This window comes from Nerophis lumbriciformis, linkage group LG20 (assembly GCF_033978685.3).
Source record: "Nerophis lumbriciformis linkage group LG20, RoL_Nlum_v2.1, whole genome shotgun sequence".
NCBI classification, from domain to species: Eukaryota; Metazoa; Chordata; class Actinopteri; order Syngnathiformes; family Syngnathidae; genus Nerophis; species Nerophis lumbriciformis.
Window position 1 is genome coordinate 11,764,125 of NC_084567.2, and position 17,150 is coordinate 11,781,274.

Below are 17,150 nucleotides of genomic sequence, written 5' to 3' on the forward strand. Positions count from 1 at the left end.
AATGTTGTCAATATTCAGTGTTTTATTGTTCATAGTTAATATTGTAAATCCACATTCTTTATTTTCATGTACATTCTGGGTGTCTCATTCAGTAAAAAAATTGAAATTCCATTCTGTTTTTGAAGGCGATCTGTCATAACGTTTTTAGCATTCAATCAGCCATTATTGTGAGACATCTTAGTGTTCCTAAAATTAGATATACCGGCCCCCAGACACATTTTTTTTCTCTAAATTTGGCCCCCTGAGTCAAAATAATTGCCCAGGCCGGATCTAAACGTTAGTTTTTCTTAGAAAAATGTATGTTATATGTTAAAATTGTGCTGTTTCGGGAGGGCCAAGCACGGATTAAATCATTTTTAATTCGTTTCAGCGGGCGGGGCAGATTTGAGATGCAAGTGTTTTGTCTCATAATTACAGAACCAATACTTCAGTACACAATAAAATACATTCATGGGAAAAGTACATTCATGCGGAAGATCAAGCTCACCCTTGCTTTTTGACGGTAAGCCTCTTCATACTGGGAGATTTTTCCAGCAATTACACTGGCTTCAAGGGAGTGCAGGGAGACGGTCGGCGGAGGCGTGGAACTTTCCTCCACATTCTGCTCGCTCTCGCTTGCGATCTGATGAGAGGAAAAGACATGCACAAATTCAAGAGATTAGCATCATATCTACATGCACATGTGCAGCATAGCCCCTGCTCCTTCGCAGTTATGTTCCATAAACTTTCATAATAGAGGGCGATATCACAACTCACAAAGACCAAATAATCCACAAAGTAAAAAAAAAAAGTAGGCAATCGCTTGTTAGATGTCTTCATTGTGGAAAGTACGGATGCAACGTACACCGTTCGGTCCACTCTGCATGGGAAAAAACACCCTTATGGACCGCGGTTTTTGGCTTTTAAAACCAGTTTTATAACCAGTACTTCACTAAGGCTGTATCTGTTTAGCACACAGCTTTTAAAACTTGTAGCTCAGCTTCATCCTCCTTATATTCAGGCTCAAAAATATAAGTTTCTGGATCATCAATTGTCCCAAAGTAGTCTTTGTTGTCTGTCATGAAGTCTGTCATTATGAGTCGTGCTGTTGAAGGAAAAAACGAACGTTGTGATTAGAGATGTCCGATAATGTCGGCCTGCCGACATTATCGGTCGATAAATGCGTTAAAATGTAATATCAGAAATTATCGGTATCGTTTTTTTTATTATCGGTATCGTTTTTTTTTTAAATTTATTAAATCAACATCAAAAACACAAGATACACTTACAATTAGTGCACCAACCCAAAAAACCTCCCTCCCCTCATTCACACAAAAGGGTTGTTTCTTTCTGTTATTAATATTCTGGTTCCTACATTATATATCAATATATATCAATACAGTCTGCAAGGAATACAGTCCGTAAGCACACATGATTGTGCGTGCTGCTGGTCCACTAATAGTACTAACCTTTAACAGTTAATTTGACTAATTTTCATTAATTACTAGTTTCTATGTAACTGTTTTTATATTGTTTTACTTTCTTTTTTATTTAAGAAAATGTTTTTAATTTATTTATCTTATTTTTTTAAAAAATTTTTAAAGTACCTTATCTTCACCATACCTGGTTGTCCAAATTAGGCATAATAATGTGTTAATTCCACTACTGCATATATTGGTTGATATCGGTATCGGTTGATATCGGTATCGGTAATTAAAGAGTTGGACAATATCGGAATATCGGATATCGGCAAAAAGCCATTATCGGACATCTCTAGTTGTGATGCATCTGTGTAATTCAGTGTTTTTCAACCTTTTTTGAGCCAGGGCAAATTATTTTAATTTAAAAAAAAACGGACGCACACCACCAGCAGAAAAAGTTAAAATATGAAACTCCACCAGGTTGTCGTGCCTTATTTTGAGTTTGTTGTTGTTTTCCAGTGTGTAGTGCTTTAGTTCCTGTCTTGCGCTGTTATTTTGGTGGCCCTTCCTGTTTTGTTGGTGTTTCCCTGTAACAGCTTCATGCCTTTCTTTTGAGTGCTATTGCCCGCACCTGCTTTGTTTTCGCAATCAAGGCTATTTAAGTTGTGCGGACGCTATTCTTCTTTGTGGGGACATTGTTGATTGTCATGTCATGTACGGATGTACTTTGTGGACGCCATCTGTTCCAAACAATGTAAGTCTTTGCTGTCGTCCAGCATTCTGGTTTTGTTTATTTGGCAGCCAGTTCAGTTTTAGTTTCGTTTTGCATAGCCATCCATAAGCTTCAATGCCTTTTCTTAGCGGCACTCACCTTTTATTTATTTTTGGTTTAAGTGTTAGATACCTTTTTACCTACATGCTGCCTCCCGCATATTGTGATCACGACAAACCATGTTCCCGACATCTACAAAGCAATTGGCTACCTGCTGCCACCTACTGATATGGAAGAGTATTACACGGTTACTCTGTCAAGCTCTAGACAGCACAGACACTCAACAACGGCACATTTGCGGATTATAATTACTGGTTTGCAAAAATATTTTTTTATCCCAATTAGGTGAAATGACATCATCTCTCATGGCACAGTGGTTGAAAAACACTGGTGTAATTGACGACACCACTGTATGACCAAAATACGTAATTACATGTTATAATGAATGTTACTACAAAACATAGATACTTATAGCATGTATATAAAACGTTGTTGCAGGTTTCTGGATGTTTTTTAGAGCAATTAATGGGCAAAATAGAGGAAGTACCATTGGCTTTGTTGTTAGCTGACTTTTACAAGCATATATTCACTAGTTAGAATGCATTAAAAAAAAGAAAAACATGTGCTCTTGTCTCACGTAAGGACTGTGAATGATAGGCAAAATAAATAAAAAGTACAGTTCTCCTTTAAGACTACCGTATTTCCTTGAATTGTCGCCGGGGATATAATACGCGCCTGCCTAGAATTACCGCCGGGTCAAATTCGCTTCGCAAAATAATTAGCGCATGCTTAGCATTACCGCCAAGTCAGAATTACCGCCGGGTCAAACTCGTTTCCAAAATAATTAGCATATGCCTAGAATTTCCGCCGGGTCACGTCAGGTCATCATTTTCAAAATGGAGGAGGCTGATTTAAATAATTTAAAATCGCATAAAGGGAAGAAGATAAAGAGCTATTCAGTAGGATTTAAGGTCCAAGCTATAGAATATGCTAAAAAGAACAGTAAGCAGCTATGTTTTATGAATATACCGTAGCTGCGTGTGTCAAATATGAGTCATTAAATGACTCCCGCCTCCTGGTGGTAGAGGGCGCTAGTGATCCTTCTTACGACTACTCGGCCGCAGAAGAAGTGACAACAAGCAGCAACAGTTAGCAGCGATCGTTTATTTTTTCCTCTCGCTTGCACTTCTAACACAGAGGATTACATATCTAAAATAAAACCGTTTTCTAAACTGGACTTTCAATCGAAGCAGGAGGTAATAATTAAAGGAATATCTCCATCGAGACAGAGAGACTTTTAAAACTGAAGAAAGATAAGGAAGACTTCTATAAACAAGTTATCGATGCCTTTGTTCAGAAGGAGCTGCGCATGGACTTCATTTATAAGTAAAGGTAAGACCATAATACATTTTTTTTATTAAATGTGCTTTTCATGATGGTATCCTTACATCACACTCAAATTTATAAGCGCATGTCTAAATTTACCGCATGCCTTTGGTAAGCGCCGGAGTGAGAAGAGGTTTAAAATAATTAGCGCATGCTTACATTTACCGCATGCCATTGGTAAGCGCCGGAGTGAGAAGAGGTTTTAAATTAATTACCGCCCCGGCGCTAATTCAAGGAAATACGGTAATAGTATTCATTACACCAGTGATTCTTTGTCTGCTGCAAAATGCAGTTTTTGCTGATAAGAAAAATAAAGAGACATTTTTGACAGGAAAAAAAATTTAACCGTACTGTGGGTTACACTGGGGCGGTATAGCTCGGTTGGTAGAGCGGCCGTGCCAGCAACTTGAGGGTTGCAGGTTCGATCCCCGCTTCCGCCATCCTAGTCACTGCTGTTGTGTCCTTGGGCAAGACACTTTACCCACCTGCTCCCAGTGCCACCCACACTGGTTTAAATGTAACTTAGATATTTGGTTTCACTATGTAAAGCGCTTTGAGTCACTAGAGAAAAGCGCTATATAAATATAATTCACTTCACACTTAGCAGAAAGACAACTTGACTTGCCGGATTTTGTTCGGCCGCTACAGACACCGTGTTGTCTTCGCCAGTGGCGTCACCACCCTGTCGGCTGGAGACGTCACCACCGTGTCGGCTGGAGGCAGCGAGCCCAGGACTGGACCGACCGGGGCTCAAAAGAGCACACTCCTGAGGGGATTCGGACCAGAGTTTTTTCAGTATCTCTCCAGCCTCAGCGGACAGGCTGAGCATCTCCTCATAACCGGCCAAAATATCCTACAAAAGTAAAAAACGTGTTAAGGTAATGACAGTAAACACGGGTAAACATGTAGAAAAAAACACGCCTCGCACATTAAACTGAATTACGGAAATTAATCTCAGGGGTCTGTAATTGCATCAAACATGTATCGTTTCACAAAGGTGTTAATAGTTTCTGCAGTCTTTATTTGGGTGCACTGTGATCAGTGTACTGCTTCACTACTGCAGCACGCATTCAACAGGGTCTGAGGACCGCATATACGTAATATTTATGTTTGGAGTTTTGCTCATTATAGAGCCGAAAAGCAATCCAATGTCAACAAGACCTCCATATCTTAACTTTGTGGCTCAGTACATGTTTTAGTTAGGGAAGTTTCTTTTCAGGAATGGGAAATTAAAAAAAACTATTAAAAAAAAATAGATTTATTCAAATTTCATTTGGAAATACAAAAAATACAATTTCTAAAGTGTGAAAAATATTTAGAAAACCGTATGGGAACTTTTTTTCTAAGAGGAATTTGACATTTGCAACCTCATTACACTATTGGCTAAGTTTTATATTCATAAATGTAAGGTTCTCAATACCCGACCTGTTTTTGTGCCTTTAAAAATAGAGTTAGAACTTTACTTTAAAACGCTTTCTACCTCTAAAACCCAAAAAGCTAGGATACCATGCTCCAAATTTAAACAATTAACATAACTTGTGTGAGCCTATAACTATACACATTACTACATATATATATTTTACATTCTACTATAATGTAGTATTTCCTATCCAGGAGATTGCAAAAAGCCGCTGCCTGACCAGGGCTCAGAAAATCTGCAAAGACTCCTCCCACCCCCACCAAGGACTGTTTTCACTGCTGGACTCTAAAAAGAGGTTCCGCAGCCTCCGAAGCAGAACCTCCAGGTTCTGTAACAGCTTCTTCCCTCAGGCCGTAAGACTCTTGAACGCAACCTAATTAAATTATCCCCTCAACTCGCCGGAATAAAAAAGACAATATAACATACATCCATAAACGTGGACGCATGTGAAAAAGTGCAATATATTTATCTGTACAGTAATCTATTTATTTATATATATATATGTATTTATTTTATATATATTTTTATATATTTATTTATTTATATATGCACCTTATTGCTTTTTTATCCTGCACTACCATGAGCTTATGTAACGAAATTTCGTTCTTATCTGTACTGTAAAGTTCAAATTTGAATGACAATAAAAAGGAAGTCTAAGTCTAATGACTTTATTGCATTAACAAGGCCTTGGCGCTGTATTGTACTGTTTTTCTACTTGTTTTAATTCTCCTTGTTCATATTGTAGCGTCCAGAAGAAGTGCACACAAAGTCTGACGCTCTTTTTCAACTTTTATTGGGCAACCTATGCTAACACAGCTCAACTTATCTCGTTCCTTCCACAAGCACGTCTATCCTCGTCCATGGTGACTCAGGATGTTGTGTATTCAAATCCTACCCCTGGTCTGAGAAACCTTAATATTGAAGATGTTCATTTCTGTGATGAAAAATGTTCCAACAAATATATGAGGCCAGTTTTAGTGAAATAATATTTTCCGGCCACAGTTCATAGACAATATATCCTGACGGAGTTTACAAAAGTTGAGCTAAGGAAAATAAAGACAAGATATGTTCTTCCCCAAATTAAAGAAACACAATTTAAAATTGTTAATGAAATATACCCCTCAAAGGATTTTTTGAAACTTAAATTTAACATGGAGGTTGACGGCTATTATATATGTGGAGCTGTAGAGGATGTCAATCATGTGTTTGTAGAACGTGAGAGTGTGTGTGTGATACTGTACATGTGTGTGTGTGTGATACTGTAGGTGTCTGTGTGATACTGTACATATGTCTATGTGATACTGTACATGTGTGTGATACTGTATGTGTGTGTGATACTCTACGTGTGTGTGTGTGTGTGTGTGTGTGTGTGTGTGTGTGTGTGTGTGTGTGTGTGTGTGTGTGTGTGTGTGTGTGTGTGTGTGTGTGAGAGTGTACATGTGTTTTGGGAGGAGATCAGAGATTGGCTGAGAAACAAGAGTGTGGCTATGTCACTTTTCTCTATAGAAGAGATCAAATTTGGTATTTTTATAAGCGACTGTAACATAGAAATGTTTGTCAACATTATTATGCTCCAGGCAAATATTTTTTCTACAAAAATGTCGATTTATGAATGTAAGGCCTACATTTTCTAATTGGCTTAATGGGTTACAATTATCAATCAAATCTTGGAGAATGATTAAGAATACGAAAGCCCTTAAATTGATATCTTTGTTAAAAACATTTAAAGTGATTCAGGTAGCCCTTTTTGTCTTTTTTATTTATTTTTTCATATTTTTTGGTATTGTTACTCTCTGTGTTTGCTTTTGTTTTCTTTCCTTGATGTTGGAAGTGCATTGACTTTTGTGTGAATTGTAGATGTATGTTTGTTGTTCAATAAAAAATTAAAAACATTTTATAAAATAAAAAATTTAAAAAAAGTCTATCCTCTCCCTCATTTCCGCAACAACGACCGCTTCCTCCCTCTTCGCCAATCACCTTACAGGCGTGGTACGTTCATGACAATCGGAACTCTGAATATCCCTCACTCAGGAACACAACACAAACTCACAATATGTTTGTGCGTAAATGTTGAACTTTATAAATAAAGGTGTATAAAAATAATAATAAAAAATACAAATAATATTTAGAAAACTTCCGCAGGCGAAGAAGTTACGACACACAGGATGGCGGCTGCCCGCAATCCTTCGCGAACAGAAACCCATGTATAGCGGTTACGGTAAAAGAGATCGAACGGTCAAAATAAATTGCATGATTAATCTAAATGTGTTCAAAATTAATGCAACATTTTACCGTGATTAATCACGTTAATTTTGGCAGCCCATTGCATGTTTTTGGCCGTTTGTTCTGTTTCTGCCGACTGATGATGGTAAATTGTGTTATATAAGTGATCCAACCGTTTTTGTTTTTAAATCTAGCTACTGGCCTTCGACATCATTGCCATTCAAGTAGAGATACACACCTTATGTTGCAGCTGACAAAGATAGTATATGATCATAATAATCCACTCATTTATATTTACTGTACGCCAAGGGTGGTTAAAAAGACACTTTGGACGAGGAGTGTGGCACAAAGTCAACTTCTGTCCAGAGAAAGTCAACTTCAAATAAAAGCAAGGCTAGAAACGAGAGGCTGAAGGAAGTTTGTGTTAGATACAAATAAAAAAAAACGACTTAGCTGATGGACAGTTGGCCCAAGTTAAGATACATTAAGATAAATTAAGATAGATGGACTTACCTCACCCCTCTCCGACCAAAAAAGATCAAATTTGATGTTTCCCTTCGGCGACATTTTGAGCGCATCCAAAGTTTCCCAACGTCGATGATCGCTGGACATGTCGAACGACGTAAAAGGTGTCAAAAGACAAATAAATGGTGAAAAAGCAGGCAGACGTCGTGTATCCGCGAGAGATAAGTTGGATCTTCTTCTCCTTTGCCTTTTTTTCTTTTTCAAACGCGCTTCTTCTTCTTTTCTGCCGGGTTGCATCCGCCAGTACTTCCGGTACAGAAGGCACATAGCGCCACCTACTGTACCGGAGTACAGGGGTTAGTGCAGGTGCAGTGCATGTGCCTCACAATACGAATGACCATGAATTGATGAACGTGGACCCCGACTTTAACAAGTTGAAAAACGTATTCGAGTGTTACCATTTAGTGGTCAATTGTACGGAATATGTACTGTACTGTGCAATCTACTAATAAAAGTTCCAATCAATCAATCAATGGTCCTGAGTTCAATCCCGGGCTGGGGATCTTTCTGTGTGGAGTTTGCATGTTCTCCCTGTGACGACGTGGCTTCACTCCGAGTACTCTGGCCTCCAAAGACATGCACCTGGTCCTGGGAATAGGTTGATTGGTAATACTATCTCTCTATCTCTCTACCTGTCTCTCTATCTATCTGTCTTTTTCTATCTCTCTCTCTATATATATATATATATCTGTCTCTCTCTCTCTCTGTCGGTCTCACTCTCTATATATCTATCTATCTATCTATCTATCTATCTATCTATCTATCTATCTATCTATCTATCTATCTCTCCCTCTCTCTCTCTCTCTCGCTGTCTCTCTCTCTATCTCTCTCTCGCTCTCTCTCTCTCTCTCTCTCTCTCTCTTGCTCCCTCTCTCTCTCTCTCTCTCTCTCTCTCTCTCTCTCTCTCTCTCTCTCTCTCTCTCTCTCTCTCTCTATATATATATATATATATGTATATATATATATATATCTATATATATATATATATATAGATATATATATATATACACACACTCTATCCATCTATCCATCTATCTATCTATCTATCTATCTATCTATCTATCTAGCTATCTCTCTCTATCTCTCTATCTCTCTCTCTCTCTCTCTCTCTCTCTCTCTCTCTCTCTTTCTCTCTCTCTCTCTCTATATATATATATATATATATATATATATATACAGTATATATATATATATATATATATACTCTATCTAACTATCTATCTATCTATCTATCTGTCTATCTGTCTATCTATCTATCTATCCATCTATCTATCTCTCTCTATCTATCTACCTCTCTCTCTCTATCCATCTATCTATATATCTGTCTATTTATCTATCTATCTCTATATATCTATCTCTCTCTCTCTCTCTCTCTCTCTCTCTCTCTCTCTCCCTCTCTCTCTCTCTGTCTCTCTCTCTCTCTCTCTCTCTCTCTCTCTCTCTCTCTCTCTCTCTCTCTCTCTCTCTCTCTCTCTCTCTCTCTCTCTCTCTCTCTCTCTCTCCAGTCCAAAATGTGCTGCTCCCCAGCAGAACTTTATTTCTATTTTTAGCTTTCTGTTGATATAAAGGTTGTTGACTCTCCATCATGAAGTCTTCTTCTCATACTATGTAAGTACTGTGTACTTACATAGTATTAAACAAGAATTAATTTCTCTATTCCTACCTTCCCTGCTTCATTTGTTGACCCGTCTGTATATACACATATATCAGTGACGTGCGGTGAGGTTCATGACTGGTGAGGCACTGACTTCATCACAGTTAGATTTACAAACATATGAACCCTAAAGAGTATCTTATTCACCATTTGATTGGCAGCAGTTAACGGGTTATGTTTAAAAGCTCATACCAGCATTCTTCCCTGCTTGGCACTCAGCATCAAGGGTTGGAATTGGGGGTTAAATCACCAAAAATGATTCCCGGGTGCGGCGCCGCTGCTGCCCACTGCTCCCCTCACCTCCCAGGGGGTGATCAAGGGGATGGGTCAAATGCAGAGGACACATTTCATTACACCTAGTGTGTGTGTGACAATCATTGCTACTTTAACTTAACTTTAACTTTACACATACAAACTGTAGCACACAAAAAAGCACATTTGATTAAAAAAAACGTTATTATGGTCTTACCTTTACTTATAAATCAAGTCCACAACTAAAGCCCTCACTTAAACTTTCCACGTGCAAGATTGAATCTATTTAAAAAAGTGTAACCGAGGGTTTATAAATGTGCCTATACTGTATGAAACTACAAAATAACAAACACGGAGGCTCCAGTTTACAGGAGGACCACTTTATTTACCTTCTTTCAAAAACCTCCGCTCCACTCCGTGTCACATAACTTCTGCTCTTAGCACCTTCAAAATAAGAGCTCAAGGCATATACTGTATAACAGCGCATAACAGGAACTTAACATCACAAAGAGAAAAGCCCATGAAAATAGGTTACAAAAGTTATTTAATAAGAAGCCAAAAAGTGCAAAAACAATAATGTTCGTGCTGGAGGAGTTGTGAATTAGATACACATGCAGTCTGCAGGTGTACCTAATGTTGTGGCCCAGCAGTCATTCACAACTCCTCCAACACGAACATGATTGTTTTTGCACTTTTTGGCTTCTTATGAAATAATTTTTTTAAATAGATTCAATCTTGCACGTGGAAAGTTTAAGTGTGGGCTTTAGTTGATATAACAATTCTACGGCGGGGGTGCAGGAGGCGGGATTACTGGAGCCTCAGCCAGTGCGTCTTTTGCAGCCGTTTTATGATCGCGTTACACACATACAGTTGTTGACAAAATACACTGTACATTATATACCTCAGCTAACTAAACTATGGAAATGTATAATATAGTTCATATAGCAATACAGTCTCACTGCACAGCAGGCCAGCAGTTAGCCGAGTCCGGAATCCATGTTGAGGCACTGAATGACGTGCCTCGACTGGCTGCTGTTCACCGCACCGTCTCTTCTCAGTATTTGAACGGCAAATGTGAAAATTCAGCGATTTTGAATAAAAATAATCTAAAACTGGTGAAGTTAAATGGAAAATAACTCTATAGTATAATCACTGGATACATATAAAAATTTAATTAATTTTTTTTCTTTTTACATTTTTTTTCTTTCCATGATGGCAGGTGAGGCCCCACCTCACCTGCCTCTAGTGACTGCACGTCACTGACATATATATATCGAAACATCTTTTAATATTTATTTGTCTGATACCCTATAGCTCTCTCTGACCATTCACTCTTTAATTCTACTTTTTCAAAGTCTATGTCTGTTTCTGGAAACAACCAAATGGGAATATTACTGATAAGGTAGGTGAGTTAACGATGATATTACTTATTTTATATTCCTCTGTTGTATCTTTGACTATCCACCCAGCCTTTGTATGATTTATATTCCCAGAATGACACTTTTAGCAAGGTTTTCATGGCCACGTCTCTTGAGTCGCCTCCAATATGTCAGCATTCATTTATCTCTGCGGAGTCTGAAGGTGCTTCTCCAACCTCACTCTGTAGAGCTTTCACCGCTCTTCTTTTCTTTCATCCTAAATGCTTTCTTTATTTTTACCACTGTGTTACATGGCCTTTCCTTTGAACAACACTCAGTAAATGTTTGGGAACTGAGGAGACACATTTTTGAAGTGGAATTATTTCCCATTCTTGCTTGATGTACAGCTTAAGTTGTTCAGCAGTCTCTGTTGTGCTATTTTAGGCTTCATATTGCACCACACATTTTCAATGGGAGACAGGTCTGGACTACAGGCAGGCCAGTCTAGTACCCGCTCTCTTTTACTATGAAGCCATGCTGTTGTAACACGTGGCTTGGCATTATCTTGCTGAAATAAGCAGGGGCGTCCATGATAACGTTGCTTGGATGGCAACATATGTTGCTCCAAAACCTGTATGTACCTTTCAGCATTAATGGTGCCTTCACAGATGTGTAAGTTACCCATGTCTTGGGCACTAATACACCCCCATACTCTCACAGATGCTGCCTTTTACACTTTGCGCCTATAACAGTCCGGATGGTTCTTTTCCTCTTTGTTCCGGAGGCCAAACACGGCCATCACTGCTGCTCACTGCTCCCCTCACTTCCCGGAGGTGGAACAAGGGGATGGGTCAAATGCAGAGGGTAATTTCCCCACACCTAGTGTGTGTGTGACTATCAGTGGTACTTTACTTTACTTTACTTACATGACGTCCACAGTTTGCACGTACAACACTTAGGACCTTCAGTATATCAGTATGTGGAATTAAATTATGGAATGGATTAAGCAAAGCAATCAAACAATGTACTAATATGATCCAATTCAAGAAACTCTTCAAACTTAATGTGTTTACAAAGTACAAAGAAAAAGAACCATGATAAACATTCTGAATTTATTTCATCCATCCATCCGTTAATTTTCAAAATGATCTTACTCATCTCACCATATGAAATGTAACTTACTTCACAGAGTATTATTCATTTATTTATTTATTTTTATTGTGATTATTTATGGGGTATATTGTGAATAAATTGAGAACAGGAAGTTTCCTGCTCAGTGGCCTTGTGGTTAGTATGTCCGCCCTGAGATCGGTAGGTTGAGTCCAAACCCCGGCCGAGTCATACCAAAGACTATAAAAATGGGACCCATTACCTCCCTGCTTGGCACTCAGCATCAAGGGTTGGAATTGGGGGTTAAATCACCAAAAATGATTCCCGGGCGTGACCACCGCTGCTGCCCAATGCTCCCCTCACCTCCCAGGGGGTGATCAAGGGGATGGGTCAAATGCAGAGGACAAATTTCACCACACCTAGTGTGTGTGTGACTATCATTGGTACTTTTAGCAACTGTTATGTAAAAGAAAAGGGGTAGGATTAAATAAACTCTGCTTCTTCCTACTCCTTTTCAAACATGTTGAAAAGAGAAACTTGAAATTGTGATGTATCATGTTGTATGCGTGCATGTTCGAAATAAACTCAAACTCAAACTCAACTCAATTTGAAATGTGGACTCGTCAGACCACAGAACACTTTTACACTTTGCATCAGTCCATCTTAGATGAGTTCGGGTCCAGCAAAGCCGGCGATGTTTCTGGGTGTTGTTGATAAATGGCTTTGGCTTTGCATAGGAGAGTTTTAACTTGCACTTACAGATGTAGCGACCAACTGTAGTTACTGACAGTGGTTTTCTGAAGTGTTCCTGCGCCCATGTGGTGATATCCTTTACGCACTGATGTCGCTTTTTGATGCAGTACCGCCTGAGGGATCGAAGGTTCGTAATATCATCGCTTACGTGCAGTGATTTTTACACATTCTCTGAACCTTTTGATGATATTACGGAGCGTAGATGGTGAAATCCCTAAATTCCTTGCAATAGCAGGTTGAGAAATGTTGTTCTTAAACTGTTGGACAATTTGCTCAGGCTTTTGTTGACAAAGTGGTGACCCTCGACTCATCCTTGTTTGTGAATGACTGAGCATTTCATGGAAGCTGCGTTTATACCCAATCATGGCACCCACCTGTTCCCAATTAACCTGTTCACCTGTGGGATGTTCCAAATAGTTATTTGATGAGCATTGCTAAACTTTTTCAGTCTTTTTTGCCACTTGCGCCAGCTTTTTTAAAACATGTTGCAGGCATCAAATTCCAAATGAGCTAATATTTGCAAAAAAAATAAAGTTTTCCAGGTTGAACATTAAATATCTTGTCTTTGCAGTCTAGTCAATTGGATATAAGTTGAAAAGGATTTGCAAATCTGTGTATTCTCTTTTTATTTACCATTTACACAACGTGACAACTTCACTGGTTTTAGGGTTTGTATTTACTGGTATGTCTGTAAGTGCACTTGGAAATGATCAGTTTTCAAGTGTCCACAAATTGAATACAACAAAATGGAGAGAGCAGATTTGTATTGTTTACAAGTGTATAACTGAACAAACCTGAAGTCATACTATCTCTGTTATTACACAAAAGTAGAGATTCTGGAAGGGGAAAAAAAACAAAAAGCAGAGTGAGTCAAGTAGTACCGTATTTTCCGCACTATAAGGCGCACCTAAAAACCACAAATTTTCTCAAAAGTTGACAGTGCGCCTTATAACCCGGTGCGCTTTATTACGATTCATTTTCATAAAGTTTCGATCTCGCAACTTCGGTAAACAGCCGCCATCTTTTTTCCCGGTAGAACAGGAAGCGCTTCTTCTTCTACGCAAGCAACCGCCAAGGAAAGCACCCGCCCCCATAGAACAGGAAGCGCTTCTTCTTCTACTGTAAGCAACCACCCGCCCCCGGAAGAAGAAGAAAAAACGCGCGGATATCACCGTACGTTTCATTTCCTGTTTACATCTGTAAAGACCACAAAATGGCTCCTACTAAGCGACAAGGATCCGGTTCATAAAAAGACGCAATCTCTCCATCCGCACACGGATTACTACCGTATTTCACAGCAACTGATATTCCTGTGAACCGCACTGTGGAACGGGAGCACGTACGGTGAATATTCGCACTACAGGGAATGAGAAGTCATCCTTCACTGTGGTTCTAGCTTGCCATGCTAACTTCCACCCATGGTGATATTCAAAAGGAAGACCTTGCCAAAAGAGACCTTTCCAGCCGGCGTCATCATAAAAGCTAACTCGAAGGGATGGATGGATGAAGAAAAGATGAGCGAGTGGTTAAGGGAAGTTTACGCGAAGAGGCCAGGTGGCTTTTTTCACACAGCTCCGTCCATGTTGATATACGACTCTATGCGCGCCCACATCACAGATGGTGTCAAAAAACAAGTGAAGCACACAAATACAACACTCGCCGTCATTCCGGGTGGATTAACCAAAGAACTCCAACCGCTGGATATTGGTGTCAACAGGGCATTCACATCACGACTGCGAACGGCGTGGGAACAATGGATGACCGAAGGCGAACACACCTTCACTAAGACGGGCAGACAGCGCCGGACGACATACGCCAACATTTGCCAGTGGATCGTAAATGCCTGGGCAGATATTTCGGTCACAACTGTGGTCCGAGCTTTCCGGAAGGCAGGATTCACAGAACTACTGGACAACAACAGCGACACTGACTCCGATGACTTCGACGAGACGGAACCGGCCATTTTGGATCCCACGCTTGCGCAACTTTTCAATTCGGACACCGAAGACGAAGAATTCGAAGGATTTACGAATGAAGAATAACTTCAGAAGGTGAGCGCTATGTTTATTTTGTGTGTTGTGACATTAATGTTCGAGCAACATTATGTTGCTATTGCTCTACACCATTTTGAATTTTACTATGTTTGTGATTGCACATTTGCGTACATTTTGGGACAGAGTTGTTAGAACGCTGGTTTTCAATATATTATTAAAGTTTGACTGAACTATCTGACTGTTTTTTTGACATTCCCTTTAGCGCAGCGTAGGCGCGGCTTATAATCCGGGGCGGCTTATTGGTGGACAAAGTTATGAAATATGTAATTCATTGAAGGTGCGGCTAATAATCCGGTGCGCCTTATAGTGCGGAAAATACGGTAACCATCCTCCGACAGAATAATGAGACAAAAATATAAATAAATGCTTTTAGAGAAGAAAAGTGGAGGTACACTCCAACAAGGCCAAAAAAAGGACCATCAGTAGTTCCTCCCCAAAAAACGTGAGCGGAAGTCAAACCAAACGTGTGCGCTTCACTAAAGTTTACGCAAATAAAGAATTTTAAAAAACTGCCGTTTGGCTTTAAAAAAACTCCCAATGTTCTTGTAAAGAGGAAACAAATCTTTACTGTAACTCGTTTTACTCGGAAAAGCACAGTAGCTGACAGGCAAACACAAAAGCACAAGAAAAATGCTGCCAGTAGAAAAAAAAGAAGCAAAACAAACAGGAAAACAACAAGAGTATAAATAGTAGAAGCATATTGACAACAATGAAGTCTCACATGTTATACGTGGCGATGTTGTTGGTGTCAGCGCAGTTAGACCGAATGTGACAAGTATGTGTGCTTAGAGGGGAGGTGCCTTGTCGAGAAGCGAGGTGTTGACAATCCTTTTTTCTTTGAGAAACGTGGGTGGGGATGATAGTCATCACAAAATTATAGTGTCAAGCCAGGCGTGGTCAGACATACGGATGTTCATGACAGTCTTGGGCACCGCAAAGATTGCTCCATGTTAGTTTTACAGACACATGATATGATGTTATGGGGGGAGGAAAGGTGCCATTGGGGTCGTCAGGCGGGCTCCCTCCTTCACCGGTGTTTCACTGACAAGGCCCACTACACCTCCAGAAAGCTTGGTAGCAACTCCTGGCATCCTAGGTATGCTCCCCTCTCCCTTTCCCCCTTAAAATCTCATGGTCTTGGTCACTTTGGAGCCCAGCTATTGTCTCTCCTCCTGATCGAGAGCCACTGGCTTGCTCTTTCAGCTGCAGTGGACAGGGCTTTGATGGCTTGACGTTGGGCCTGGCCCCGGATTCCCATGTTCTTAAGAAGACTGGTAGTTGACCTGCCCATGAAGCCTCTGCAGCCCACCTCCACAGGGAGAACTGTGGCCTTTCAGCCCCGTTGTTCAGCATCTGCTTCAAGGCAGCTTCTTGCGCTCATAGGCCTCACCCGTATTATCCTCCCAAGGGACTGTCAGCTTTATGATGTAGACGCTTTGAATCGCAGAGGACCACATCACGAGAACTGGCCTGATGCTGGTCGTGGCAATCTCCATTGGGGAGGAGAGTTTCTGCTCCAGGTCAACAAGGAGCCTCCAGTCCCATGCTTCTCCCAACCGTCCGGCCTCTGCTTTATGTGTGCAGGTCTTCGGTTGCTTCTCTCCCACGTACACAAACTGCCTTGAAGATGCAGGATGGGAGGACGGTGGGAGCAGAGTGTTGACGGCCGTGCGTCGACTCTCTAGTGAAGCTGCTAGACACTTCAGCACAGTCTATCGACGTTGTGAAAGGCTTGTCTTGGATGTGTTTCAGGTTTGCTGGAGATGGACAGAGGGGGCATGTGGGGTCTTCTCCGTACTACTGGCTGGGGTTCTGTGGTGACGGTAGGCCGTCGTATGTGGCTCGCAGTATGAAGCCGGTTCGAAAAGCTTCCATGTCCCAAATCTCTTTCCAGGAGAGCTTTCGCTTCTCAACATCTTCCCATCACATCCATTGACTTTGATTTCCTTGTGACAGCCTTTGCACACCTCGCAGCCTCTTCCTCTTTGCGAACTTCCTCAACCACAAGCCCATGTCGCTGGGCTGGACCTGCCTTGTACCAGGATGGTGTACTCTCTCCGAGATCAAGGCCACCTCTTCTCCTTTGCACCTGGCCGACGATGTCCCGATGCTTAAGGGCTGAGTTGGCCTGGGGTGCAGCTGCAGCTGGAGTCTATTTCCACCCTGTTGCAGGGGTCAGAGCGGTTTTAGCCACACAGTGGTCTCGGGATTCTGTCAGCATCATCTCCAGCTGGACTTTGGTA

At 40.5% G+C, this 17,150-nt stretch overlaps 1 protein-coding gene across 1 annotated transcript in view; it reads right to left on the bottom strand.

Moving 5' to 3' along the window:
- Positions 1-7,931, bottom strand: part of LOC133619870 (mRNA export factor GLE1-like) — a 29,181-nt gene extending 21,250 nt beyond the window's left edge. Inside the window, exons 1-3 of the mRNA XM_061981143.1 lie at positions 7,715-7,931; positions 4,184-4,411; positions 488-622 (exon numbers count right to left, since the gene is read on the bottom strand). Of these exons, the coding sequence (XP_061837127.1) occupies positions 488-622; positions 4,184-4,411; positions 7,715-7,813 (462 nt within the window). The 5' untranslated portion in view covers positions 7,814-7,931. The remainder of the gene's footprint in view (positions 1-487; positions 623-4,183; positions 4,412-7,714) is intronic.
- Positions 7,932-17,150: the final 9,219 nt, after the last annotated feature.